Below are 12,815 nucleotides of genomic sequence, written 5' to 3'. Positions count from 1 at the left end.
TGTTATCCGAGCTTACAATCGGTGCGGTTCTTTCTTTTTTTTCTTTTGCAACTTAGATTTAGAACCACTGGTTTAGGCCAAAGACTGCTAGACATGACATACTCGCTTCCAGTTGAGTTTTATAGATTTCTGTAGAGTTACTGTTCGTTTTTGCTTTTGACAAGATGCCCTAGTCTTTTTGATCTTTTGAGAAAAAGTAGGTGAGTCATGGTAGATTTGTAACATAGATCGTTTTTTAAGAGTGATGGGGTTTTTGTGTTTAACTAACATCTTAATTTGTTTTAATTTGTTGCTTTTAGTAGCATTTATTGAAGTTGGGGTATTTTTGGTAGCATTTGTTGAAGCCGCATCTGAAGTATATTTTAAATATTAATATTAATCATTATCATTATTTTCAACTTCTTTGGCTCACCTCTATTTTCGTTCATTAGTCTTCACCACCACAAAAATCTTCCATTTTTGCATTTCTCTCTAAAATCAATTCATTTGAGTTTATTTCTCTCTTATTTGGCAAATTTAAATCCCCATGTATGCAACTTTTTGCTGTTGTTAAAGATATAATAATACATTAATATTAATATTAATATTAATATTAATACTAATACTATTTGAAAGAATAATTATGCCATGCAAGTTTCTACGCTGGAGAAAAGTTGAAAATTTTTAATTTTTCTTCCCTGTTTGTCCATGTAAAGAGGGGTGATTAAACCAAGTTATACGTCTAGCGTTTGTTAACGAAATACAATGAGGTCACTTAGTAGCGAAGAGATATATCTTGGCGACGGAGGTGCACAAGACGAGAAGATATGCGTCTCTGTGCGGTTGCGGCCTATGAATGCAAAAGAAATCGCAAAGAATGATTTTTGCGATTGGGAATGCGTAAATAACAATACTATTATATACAGGAATGTTCAAACAGAACGATCAACGCACCCGAATGCCTACACGTTTGGTGAGTAATATACATGAATACATCCCCCATGAGGAACGAGCCTTTATTCCGTATCCAAATAAACATCTATCCTTTTGTTTTTGTGGTGTATTCTCGGACTTCACACCTATCTAGATCGACCCACAATTGACTGTCAATTCCATTATGTGGAACATACGTGACTCATTTAGCGATTGTGGCTATGAGGTTGTAAGGGTTCTTGAACCCTGACATTCTTCTTTTTGGTGGCAAAATGTCTCACCCATTACCAACCGAGTTACGCGCCACTGGCGGGTCCAACTACTTAAGATCACAGTAGATAGATATATTTTATATATATATATATATATATATATATATATATATATATAATTGCTGATATCTTTATTTCTGTTTATGATTATGATGGTTATTTTGGGGAACAGACCGAGTATATGGGATGGACAGTACAACTAAGGAAGTATATGAGGAGGGAGCCAAACATGTAGCTCTATCAGTTCTCGATGGCATTAACTGTGAGTAATATCATTAAATTAAAATTAAAATTTCCTATTAATTATATATATATATATATATATATATATATATATATATATATATAGGGAGATGATCCAGTGAAAACTTTTTTAGTGTGAGAACTCTAGGAACTCCAAAAACACTCCAAATATACTGAAATTCGAGCAAAAAAAGTGCACGGGCAAGCAAAAAAAAGAAAATCGAGCAAAATCAAAAACACGGACAAACAAAAAATTCATAGTCGAGCAAAAAAAAAAAAATTTTTTGTTCGAATTTCAAATGTAGAAAACATTTTTGTTCGAATATCAGCATTTTTGTTCGACTACACGTGTGTTCTACATTTTTTTGTTCGACTGTCAAAAATGTTAAACACAAAATTGTTCGCCCGCCTTTTTTTGTTCGCATATCACTTTTTTGTTCGCTCTTGTCCAATTTTTTGATCGAATTGCTCTTTTTTAGTTCGTCTGTGTCCCATTTTGCTCGAATTTCCCTTTTTTGCTCGAATTTCAGTGTATTTATGAGTTTTCAGGGATCTAACACAAAAAAAAATTCTCATTTGATCCCTTTACTATATATATATATATATATATATATATATATATATATATATATATATATATATATATATATAACCTATCATGTTGTAACCAAAATTATTTTCTTCAGCGAGTATATTTGCATACGGGCAGACAAGCAGTGGGAAAACATACACAATGACCGGCATCACTCAATTCGCGATATCAGATATATTTGAACAAATAAACAAGGTACAATTCACCAAAAAGTTGGAATTGTCAATTTACCTACTATACTAATAGCGCACGATGTTTAATGACAAAAACGCCCCCGTGGATAGTAACCTTTATACACATGAGTATTTTAGTAATTTCTTTTTAAAGACAAATTCACACACGCTAGTACACGAATTAACCACGAAATATATATACAAATTGTCCTAAGCAAGGGCCACCTTGCACTTTTTAGATTTTTTTTCCCCTTCGTTTTGCCTTTTACCCAGCGACCGCTAGTTTGGAACTAAATCCTATGGGTATGTTGTTTTCAGCAAATTGAAAGAGAATTCGTGTTGAAATTTTCTGCAATAGAAATATACAACGAATGTGTTAGAGACCTTCTTAGCGCAGATACTACTCCGCTTAGACTCCTTGATGATCCGGAGGTGAACATTTTTTCTTATTTAGTCACAAAGTATTAATTTATGAAACCAAATTTTGAAGTTCTCGAATCGTTTTTTGTGATCAGAAAGGGACAGTTGTAGATAAACTTACAGAAATCCATTTGGAGGACTGGACACATCTGATGGAACTACTTGCTGTGTGTGAAGGTAATAACAAAAGCATTCATTATAGCCATTCTTTGCACAAGATTGTATGCTGATTAGAAGTGGTAAACTGGGCGGGTCAGGCTAGTTGGATAACATGCCAAGATGGGTCAAATTTAGTAATCTAATCTTGTTCTTTTACTATCAGCTCAACGAAGAATTGGGGAGACATCTTTAAATGAAATGAGCTCGAGATCTCATCAGATCATTCGACTGGTACTGTATTTCTATTATTCTAAATGCTTATCAACATGAACAAACTTGAATTTTCTTGAACCGTGACCTTTTACCTTTTTGCAGACGATTGAAAGTACTGCAAATGAATTCTCAGGGATCGACAGTGCAAGCACTCTTACAGCTACTGTGGTAGGGATATATATATCACTATCGTAAATATCTTCTAATACTTTGTCTGCTATGGACTGTTTGTTTAAACGAAATGAAAAAAAAGTAAAAGTCGGTTTTGTTTTTTTTTTTTTTTTTTTTTTTTTTTGTAGAACTTTGTTGATCTAGCAGGAAGTGAGCGTGCTTCTCAAACGTTATCAGCGGGTACAAGGCTGAAAGAGGGGGGTCATATAAATCGCAGTTTGCTAACGCTAGGAACTGTTATCCGCAAACTAAGGTTGGTACTTAGTTTCGCAGGTAAAAACGGTACAAAAGGGCTGGGACCCACCTGAAGAGTTTTTTCAATGCATAAAACCTATTTAATCATTTAATCCATAATAAAATAATATGATTGTTTATCAAAATTTGTTAACGCAAATTCAGTATGTTGGATAGATCCAACTAGACCTGTTTGGATCTAGACCAAAAATGACCTGTTTGACCCATTACCTTTGCCACCTCTACACACAAGTACTACTTTTTCTACATGCCATTTTAATTGACATATTTTAGTTGACTTGATGTAGCAAAGGGCGAAATGGTCATGTACCTTACAGAGACTCGAAGCTAACACGTATACTACAAAACTCTCTAGGAGGCAATGCAAGAACAGCCATTATATGCACTTTGAGCCCTGCACATGCTCATCTTGAGCAATCAAGAAACACCCTTTTGTTTGCAGCTTGTGCCAAAGAAGTAAGGACTAATGCTCAGGTCAACGTTGTCATGTCGGAGAAGGCATTGGTCAAACAATTGCAACGAGAAATGGCTCGATTAGAAAACGAGCTGAGAAATATGTCTGGGTCAACTACTGAGTCGGATGCAATAATCCAAGAAAAAGAGCTTCAAATACAAAAGGTCAGCACAAATATGATTACTTATAAAGCACTAGCTAGTCTGAATAAATTGTTTATTAAGTTTTACAACTTTAGATGACTTTTAACCCATTTGACATGTCACCTTCTGTTCATAAGTAAACGGGTCAAAACTGCCACATCATCAGAGTTTAAACGCACAACTTTTATAGAGAACAAACATATCTTAACGATCCAACTAACTCGGTAAATTACTTAACTGTCCCTCACAGATGGAGAAAGAGATAAAAGATTTGACCCAAGAACGTGATCTTGCTCGAACTCACCTTGAGGAAATATTAAAAGCAGCTGGAGTCGATCAAAATTCAGTACCATTGGTGCGTTATCTTTCCCGATATACTAATAACCTTAAACAAGAACAAACTCACACACAATGTTTTTTATCATGTAGATTGATTCCATGTCATCAGATGGACATTCTGTATTTCACAATCTACGCAGCACTTCATGGGATAGACATTCCGACACATCTGAGTTGGCAGCTGATGCTACTCATTCCACATCAGAAGCAGCTGAGGTGGCAGCTGATGTTCCTGACGCCACATCAGATGAGCCACCTCAGGCTATTGGTTCAGTCAACACGTATGCTTTTCCAAAGAACCACAAACTGCATAATCCAAATGAAGACCACTACTCGTTTGATAATATTACCCCACGTGAGTTCATGAATCAATATTTTGGACCCGAACCAACTTCACAAAAAACTAGGACATGTACAAAATTAGGAGAGACCTGCAATGAAGGTGAACGTACAAAGAATGATGAGGCAGATGATGATGAAGATGATTCGCATAATCAAAATCAAGATGTGGATGATGCAGAAGATGACCAAGAAGGAAAAAGTTCCCCGAGTTTTAAAAAAACTACAAGTTGTTCGGCGATGGTTGAAGGTATCGCTAATCTTGTAACCGAAAATAATGTGATGGTTGAATCAAAATCAGATTCAGATTTAAAAAAGTTATGTCGACAAGATTCTCAAAAATCATCCATGAACGTTGACGAGAAAGAAAAACAGCAGACAGAAAAAGAAAAGATAATCAAAACACTCGAAAAACTCATGCAAGAAGACATTAGAGGATTGTATAATAATTACATGGTAAGGGTGTTGCTCTTTCACACTATTTTTGATTTCCATATACATAATAGGCAAAATGGGCAGGCTGGCTAACTAGTCAAAACACGTACGGGTCAGGTTGATTTGACCCACAACAGGTTTTTCTAAATAAAATTAACTTTACTTTTACTTTGTATGGTAATTATCTCCCATTGGAAAAAGAAAAAATGTCTGGTTTAACCCATAAGAAAATCAAGTTAGTCAGAAGTAAATGTATAGGTAAATGTCTTTAGATGGTTTTAGGTTCAAATCTCACTAAAAGCATATCTTTTAAAAAAGGTCTGGTTACAGGTTCAAACCTCACTAACAGCATATCTTTATATCTTTAGATGGCCGGGTCGGGAAAAATAACACGTTAACCCGGTTAGGCCGAGTACGTCTAAAGTCCACATTTTGAGACGTAAAACCTTATCCGTTTACATTGACATACGCAGGGTACACCTAAAGCCGGTGACTTTGGAACGGGCAGATTCGATTCAGATAAAGACTGGTCTTTGGTGTTTGAGGAGCAAAGAAAGAAGATAATCGAACTTTGGAATGAATGCAACATACCGTTACTTCACAGGACCTACTTTTTCTTGCTCATTAAAGGAGATCCATCAGATTCTGTGTACATTGAGGTGGAACTTCGACGACTATTTTTCCTCAAAAAAACATTAGATCAAATTGGAAGGTACTTAATTTCTCTTATGCCTACCCATGAAAAGTTTGAAACTGCCCAAAACACTAGCCTTGCGAGAATGTTGCAAATTCGAAATTTTAAACAGACCAGGATCAACCATTGCAAAAAAGACAAAACCTTTACATCCATTTCTCCTCTAATGAATAGCTCATATAGTGTCAATTTTTGACCTACATACTTATTAATTAGACGATTTGAGTAGTGAGTTATCTCAAACAGATCAAACGGGTCAGAATCTGCAAGAACAATTCAAACAGTTGACTTGGGTTGTGCATCAGTTTTCCAATCTCCTAACTACGTCCGTTCAAATACTTGTAGTAGCATTACTGCACGATTTTGTTTGCATTTACTATTTTAGAATCTTCATGAAAATATTTACAAAAATGTAACTTAACCTTGACCCAGCCCCTTTTGATCCGACATAACAGTTTTCATGACACCTTTAATCCTTGAGATAAACTGCTTTATATGGTAACTATTCATGTAAAGATACAATTATGACCATCTTATTTCATAACAGTGCAAGGGCACTAAATCTAGAAAGGGCGATGCTAGCCAGGAAACTTTTGAGTAAATATACTGCAAAGGAAAGAGAGACCTTGTTTGAGAAATGGGGCATTGATTTGGAATCAAGAAACAGAAGGTACCAATTAGCTCAACTTTTTTGGACGAAAACAGATGACATCGAGCATATTACCGAAAGTGCTGAGGTTGTTGCAAAACTGGTCGGGCTCATCGAACCAAGCAAAACACCAAAGGAAGAAATGTTCGCATTGAGTGTTGCTCCGAAGCAAGAATCGCGCAGCCTTCTATCTACCTGGAGAGACAGCCTCACCTTGCTAAGAGGTTAATTTACCATGTTTCTTCATACAAAAATATACAGATAAGAAAATCGCCTTGTTATAACTAACAGTTTTAAACATATTATGTCAAGTGGTCATATTCAAGTACAAGTATTACCCAATCTGTTCAAATTTTCAGCTATCTTATGGAACTACCCAATATTCTAGTTAGTATGTACGCTCTACACGTGTATTGACTTAACAAAAAAATTAACGATCGTTAGGTCTAGAGACTATCCACGCAAAAATTGCAAACCACAAGGCTACCCGTGTAAAAAAAAAAGTTTAGGGACTATCCGTGATAATTTGAACAACCCACAAGGACTATTCGCATAATTTTTTCTATTTAGAAAATAAAAATCAGCTGCAATGCATTTTTGGGCCACTTTTACAAGCTATATTAACCGAAGAGATTATCAAGTAACTCGATTTTATCAACTCGTTGATCCCTAATTCTTTGTTATCGGAACTTCAAACTCTAATAACCATATATAACTATTTCCAGAACGGAAATCCACAACCCTTATCTATACAAACTTCTGTTTTGTTACGACACTTGTGATTAATATAATTGAGTAACATATTATTCAACAACTGAGTGATCTAAGAGAAGACAGAACGTTACATGATAGACAATCGCAGATTATGATTGGAGGACAGCCCCCTTTGTGATTTTCCATCCTGATTTGTCATATGACATCTCATAACGAGTCGTGTGAGTTGAACTGTATGAGTCATTATGTTCTGGGTTGGCCAAATCGGTAAACTTAGCAGACTCTTCAAGAGTTGCTTCTACAACAGCTAAACGACCATCAAGTGATATTGTGACACTGTCAATGGTAATATTTAGCAAAGTGTAGTCCCAGAACCATCCGTGTTGAGTAATCTCTGTTGCTCGTTCTTGCCAGATCTTGAGCATTTGACCATCTAATACCTACAAAATTTTACAGTTTTCAAGTGTTATCAGAGTAAACTAGAAAGCAATTTAACCCATTTGAAATGAGCTAAGCATTAACTAAAAGGAAAGCCGATCCTGTGCGTTAAAAGTTGCCACTTTAATGCATCCAACCTCCAAAATCATGATATTCAAAGTTTAGTTTATTGCTTTGGTAGATATAATAACCAAGTCACTTAATAACATAAACAATAATAAATCAAAATGCTAAATTGAAATCAATAAAGGTGTTTGCACCCAACCCACCATGCTAAATACAGTAATCGTTTCCATCTGATCAACCTGTTGTTACCCGACCCACCATCCGACCCATAAAAACAGCTAGTTCTTTCTTTGGGAGCTAACTGAACTAAAATACCTATTTGGCCGTCATCAATAATTAAAATGAATATCTGGTATTTGAATAGATTAAAATGAATATCTGGTATTTGAATAGATTCACACCGTGTTCCTTTATATTTGGCTACTAGAGGTTCAGTTTTCTCTCTTTTGTCTCATAAGGGCCAAAGAAGAGATCTTACAACTGTATCAACGTGTTTATCAGAGTTTAACAACAAGGAGCTCAAAGTCTACATTTATATGAAACAACCAGTACAAGTGTTTGGTGATCAAGTGTTAACAGCGATTTGATTTAAATTGTACCGTGTACAAGTGTTAACAGTGTTCGGTGATTAAGTGTTAACAGTGTTTGGTGATCAAGTGTTAACAGTGTTTGGTGATCATTGATCAAGTAGTGATTTTATTTAAATTGTACCGTGTGCAAGTTTAGAAACATTTTAATTCAAATAAACAGTAAAAGTGCTAGGTAATCAAGTTCTGACGGAAGTTTGAGCTCTGATACATTAAATGGCATACAACTTCTTCATGGGAATACAGCACATGTGAATACCATTTCCATGGCAATCAGTAATATTAGATGTTGCAATTTTGGAATATGGCGCTATGACATATGATGGATTATTTGTATGATTTGTATCTCTAATACAGAGTTTAGGTTAATCTCTAGCAGGTCATTAAGATATAACTCTAAAGTATTCACAGTAGCTTTGAAGGAAACATGCCAAAAGTCAATCACAGACCTCATGAATCATTTTATTCAAGTTAAAAATAGGTTTTTTCTTGTTCAGGTTACCCCCTAGAGGGCGAGTATTTGACTCAGATGTACGGGACCTAACCGGGGTATCCCTGCGACCATTTTTGCACCTTACCCTAGCCATCCCAAGATGTGCAGCTAGTAGGTTTGAACCAAAGCCCTCTTGTGATGATATCAAGAAGCAAACCACTAAGCCATCATGGTGATAATTATGTTCAAGATATTGTTTGTTAAAATAACTTTGCAATCCTATTTGATGCACCAGCAAAAAGTATTTTTGGTCAGCACAGCCTATTTTACCTCCACAAAAAATCCACCTTCATTGACCAACTCATAATCCAAACCATTGATTTAACTACCTCCAAGTATAATGTACTTTCAATTTGAACATACCCATTACTCACTCTATGCCAACAAAATGACATCATCGGTCCCATAACAAAGTGAAATCCTAATAAAAAAAACTTGGTTCAAACTATTCTATGTCCCCTAGCGTTAAATTGACTAGCCAACTACAGAGCAGTTTAAAACGGATAAATGGTAAAATACGTTACCTCCGACAACTTTGCAAGGGAATGATCAGGTCCAAGGGCTTGAGATTTAATGTTCTGCCACTTGCGAACTAGACCTTCGGCATATCTTGCATCCATTCTAGGAATTTCTTCAGTACCTTCAACTATAGAATCCGCTGCAAGAAAGAACAAACACATGTGAACCTGGAAATATATTTGGACAAGTCATAGACAGGAAAGATATTTCATATAAACAGATTGACTAAAGATCTTATAAACAATTTGTAGAGGTGGCAGTTTCAACGTGTTTGATTATGAACACGTCCAGTTGGATTAAGTTTTTATCTCATACAAGTCAAATAAAATTTATTTAGCTGGCAGGGAAATGAGGTGAGTTGCCGACAGTCTATTTTTAGAGCATACAATCTCTTAGATCGTTTTAAGCACAGATTTTCAAATTATTAAATTATAATACAATCATAATTGACAAATTTCTTAGTTACTAGCTTCTATTGTAAACAGCCTAAAGTGGCACTCAGCTTACACCACCTTCAAATTCCATATTTATTAACAATCACTGGTCATGTATGTATAATACATAACAACGTGTCAATTTGGATCATACCCACATTGGAGACATCAGATGCCATAACTGGGACAACTTCTGTATGAGGAGTAGGAGAGCCTTTCTTGATCGGCATAAGTTTCAACGCTGCCAAAGTCATCAAACCAACCACCACCCCGCCACACATAAATTTGATAGCCAAATCTTTAATCTGGTCAGTAATCATTTCTTGTTCTTGATTATCATTAACACTATTTTGCTCATGAACATGAGTTATATCAATTGGCACACTTCCATTTAAATGCTTGTCGAACTCGAACTCAGTCTCAACAGAAAAAGAATCCCCAAACTCATCATTATCAGAACGCCTAACACTCTGTGTTTCTTGTCCAAGAGGAAAAACCTTACGTAACGCCTCAATTGCACCGACCTTTACACTATCAAGAACTGCAGTTGCTTCAGCGCCAATTCTTGCAATAGCTGCCGCTGCCGCCAATGGTGAACCACCAACACCCTCTAGTCGTTCTAAATATCTCAATACAATAGGATCGTCATAATAATCCCCAAGCTTAAACTGGACATCTGTTGTCTCTCTAAATCTAGGAAAAACAACCTCCATTAACCATGTTTCCAACAACTTACAAAGACCAGGAAGGAGATCATTTTCGGGATCATCTATAGAATTTTCAATGACAAATGTTGCAATAGATGGATCACGAAATGGTGAGTTTTCATCGTTTAAACCTAACAATGAACGGCATTCATCAACTTCCCCTACAAGAAGTGAACATAGACCCCTTTCTAGTGTGAAGTCTACCTCGCGGCTTTCTCTTGCATTGTATGAATTAGCTAAGGATGTTATTTTGATTTGTTGAAGTTGTTCAAATAATCTGTCAGCATCCTGAATAAGATGAGGCTTTTTACCCATGAACGCTTGAGCCACAAGTGCTAACGCTACTCCATAAACTTCAAAACTTTCAGCCGGTATGTTATCTGGTGTCGCGGTGAAGAGTTCAACCTTGAAAACATAGATACAAACATCAGAAAGAGAAATAAAAAGATAATTAGAAACAAAAATGAGAGTAGATAATTTGTAGGAGTGGCAAAATGGGCGGGTCAAATAATGGATCGAAATAAGTAATTTCTTTTGCTAAAGGTTGCTCTGTATTGCGGTGACCCAAAACGATGTCTGAATATAAAAATTAACTCTTTTTTCTATATCAGTATTTAGTAGTGTGCCGAATGTAAATATTCTCACTTGCTCCATCGCAGTCATCTGTAAGAAGGCTTCGTTCATAAATTCTTCACGTGTAAATCCACCAGCGATAGCAGTGGCACCACCACCTCCGACAGCCCATAAAATATTACGCATACCTTGAAGACCCTCTATCCTTCTTGTTCGGTACTCATCATCAAGAGGTAACGCCAAAAGCTCTAGCACATAACGCGGGTTTATCTCTTCTAAAGTTTCATCAATTTGTGCTTGCAAATCCGGTGCAAGGTTGCTTGCACCTTCTTCCTGCACATCAACAAATGAATAAGAACTGCAGATTAATTAATCACATAATTTGAAATTTCAAGATTTATTAGAAGACTTACTTGCAGTAAATTCAATGCCCTCTCCAACAATTCACAACCCTTGATATAATCAGGAGGAGATAACGCCATTGTGTCCCTCGAGATTTCAACGTAAGACAGTGCCATTGCCAACACAACATCCTGCTTAAACAATTTAGGCAGTCTCTCTTTCAGTAAACTCTCCCCAATTTGAAGCACCACTTCATCTTCTCCACTTTCTTGCAACACACACAAAGCTCCTGGAACCTATATTAGTTTTATTTCATAAAATCAAAATCTCATTCTTCCAAAACCATAATCAAGATTCATAGGTGAATTTCTATCTATTATCTGTATCTGTATCTATATCTATATAGGCTATATAATATAATGCATCATGTATCTAATCACATTAGCTTTAAATTCAATTTAAAAACACAGCAGGCTATCATTTAATAAAAGGGGGAAATTAAAAAAAAGGAGATATCAGTGAATTACATTATCCCATGGAACATCAGTGAGGATAGTATCAAATTCATCATCAGAGAGTCCTTGATTATACTCTCTTTTCAACCTAGGGTTAGCTAGGGTTTCACAAGCAGCTTCAAGTATCTGTCTCCTACTAATCAACGCATCATCACTATAACCATATTGAGGTGATTTCGAAACCCTAGATTCATAACACCTTCTAATTCCATCCCCAAGGAAATGCGGTTCCGCTCCGAGCACTTTATAGAAGTCGATCGGCATTGAGACGAATCGGTCGGAGAGTGTCGGAGGATACGGCGGCGTGAGAGTAGAGGTTGTTTGGTCTGATGAGTCGGCGGCATTGGTGGTTGTTGGTAGGAATTGGAAGTCGGCAAGGAGACGATTGGCCCATTTACTGGCGGAGAAGGTGGTGGTTGGGCCGCCGGTAACGGCGTGTGGTTTAAGGTATTTTTTAGGGTTTGATGGTGGAAATGGGTTGGATAATGGGACGCAAACGTTGAGTCTCAGGTGGCTGAGTGCTTCCATCGGAAATGTATAACTTTTTGTCTGTGTTGTTGTATACTCGAGTACAGTATATATACGTTGCAGTTGTAAGCTGTATGTTGCAACCTTGATCTTAAGGAGATAGTCTTTTTTTTTTTTTTTGTCTTTTTTTTTTTCTTTTTTTTTTTTGTCTTTTTTTCTTTTTTTTGGCAAAAAAACATTAACTTTATTAAACTCGAACTTTATTAAAAAACTGAAAACTCGCAACAAAGAAACAAACTATATATATATATATATATATATATATATATATATATATATATATATATTGGTAGGATCAAGAGGGAAGTAACCAATCGGGGAGAAGCGGGGGAAGCAAATTTTTTTTTTCTTTTCGTTTTTTGAAAAAACTTTGTTCACGAACATTATAGATGAGATGAAAATATGAACATTTAGTAGAGACACTTTGTGATAAATG

At 36.0% G+C, this 12,815-nt stretch overlaps 2 protein-coding genes across 2 annotated transcripts; one reads left to right on the top strand and one right to left on the bottom strand.

Moving 5' to 3' along the window:
* Positions 1-744: 744 nt before the first annotated feature.
* Positions 745-6,692, top strand: LOC139890244 (kinesin-like protein KIN-7F). The gene is made up of 13 exons (XM_071873139.1): positions 745-952; positions 1,357-1,446; positions 2,114-2,214; positions 2,511-2,624; positions 2,708-2,789; positions 2,935-3,002; positions 3,087-3,152; positions 3,284-3,408; positions 3,698-4,028; positions 4,258-4,420; positions 4,456-5,141; positions 5,594-5,832; positions 6,362-6,692. The coding sequence occupies exons 1-13, from the start codon at positions 745-747 to the stop codon at positions 6,690-6,692; spliced, it is 2,604 nt and encodes an 867-aa protein (XP_071729240.1).
* Positions 6,693-7,050: 358 nt separating this feature from the next.
* LOC139893906 (protein ACCUMULATION AND REPLICATION OF CHLOROPLASTS 6, chloroplastic-like) lies at positions 7,051-12,420 on the bottom strand. Its single transcript, XM_071877107.1, has 6 exons — positions 11,864-12,420; positions 11,408-11,632; positions 11,067-11,327; positions 9,869-10,826; positions 9,286-9,419; positions 7,051-7,617 (listed from the first exon to the last, which is right to left on the bottom strand). The coding sequence occupies exons 1-6, from the start codon at positions 12,377-12,379 to the stop codon at positions 7,327-7,329; spliced, it is 2,385 nt and encodes a 794-aa protein (XP_071733208.1). The 5' UTR covers positions 12,380-12,420; the 3' UTR covers positions 7,051-7,326.
* Between the last annotated feature and the right edge of the window lie 395 nt (positions 12,421-12,815).

The sequence above is a fragment of the Rutidosis leptorrhynchoides genome, chromosome 2 (assembly GCF_046630445.1).
Source record: "Rutidosis leptorrhynchoides isolate AG116_Rl617_1_P2 chromosome 2, CSIRO_AGI_Rlap_v1, whole genome shotgun sequence".
Taxonomy (NCBI): Eukaryota; Viridiplantae; Streptophyta; class Magnoliopsida; order Asterales; family Asteraceae; genus Rutidosis; species Rutidosis leptorrhynchoides.
Note: the sequence above shows the minus strand (reverse complement) of the source record. Positions and strands in the feature narration are given on the sequence as shown.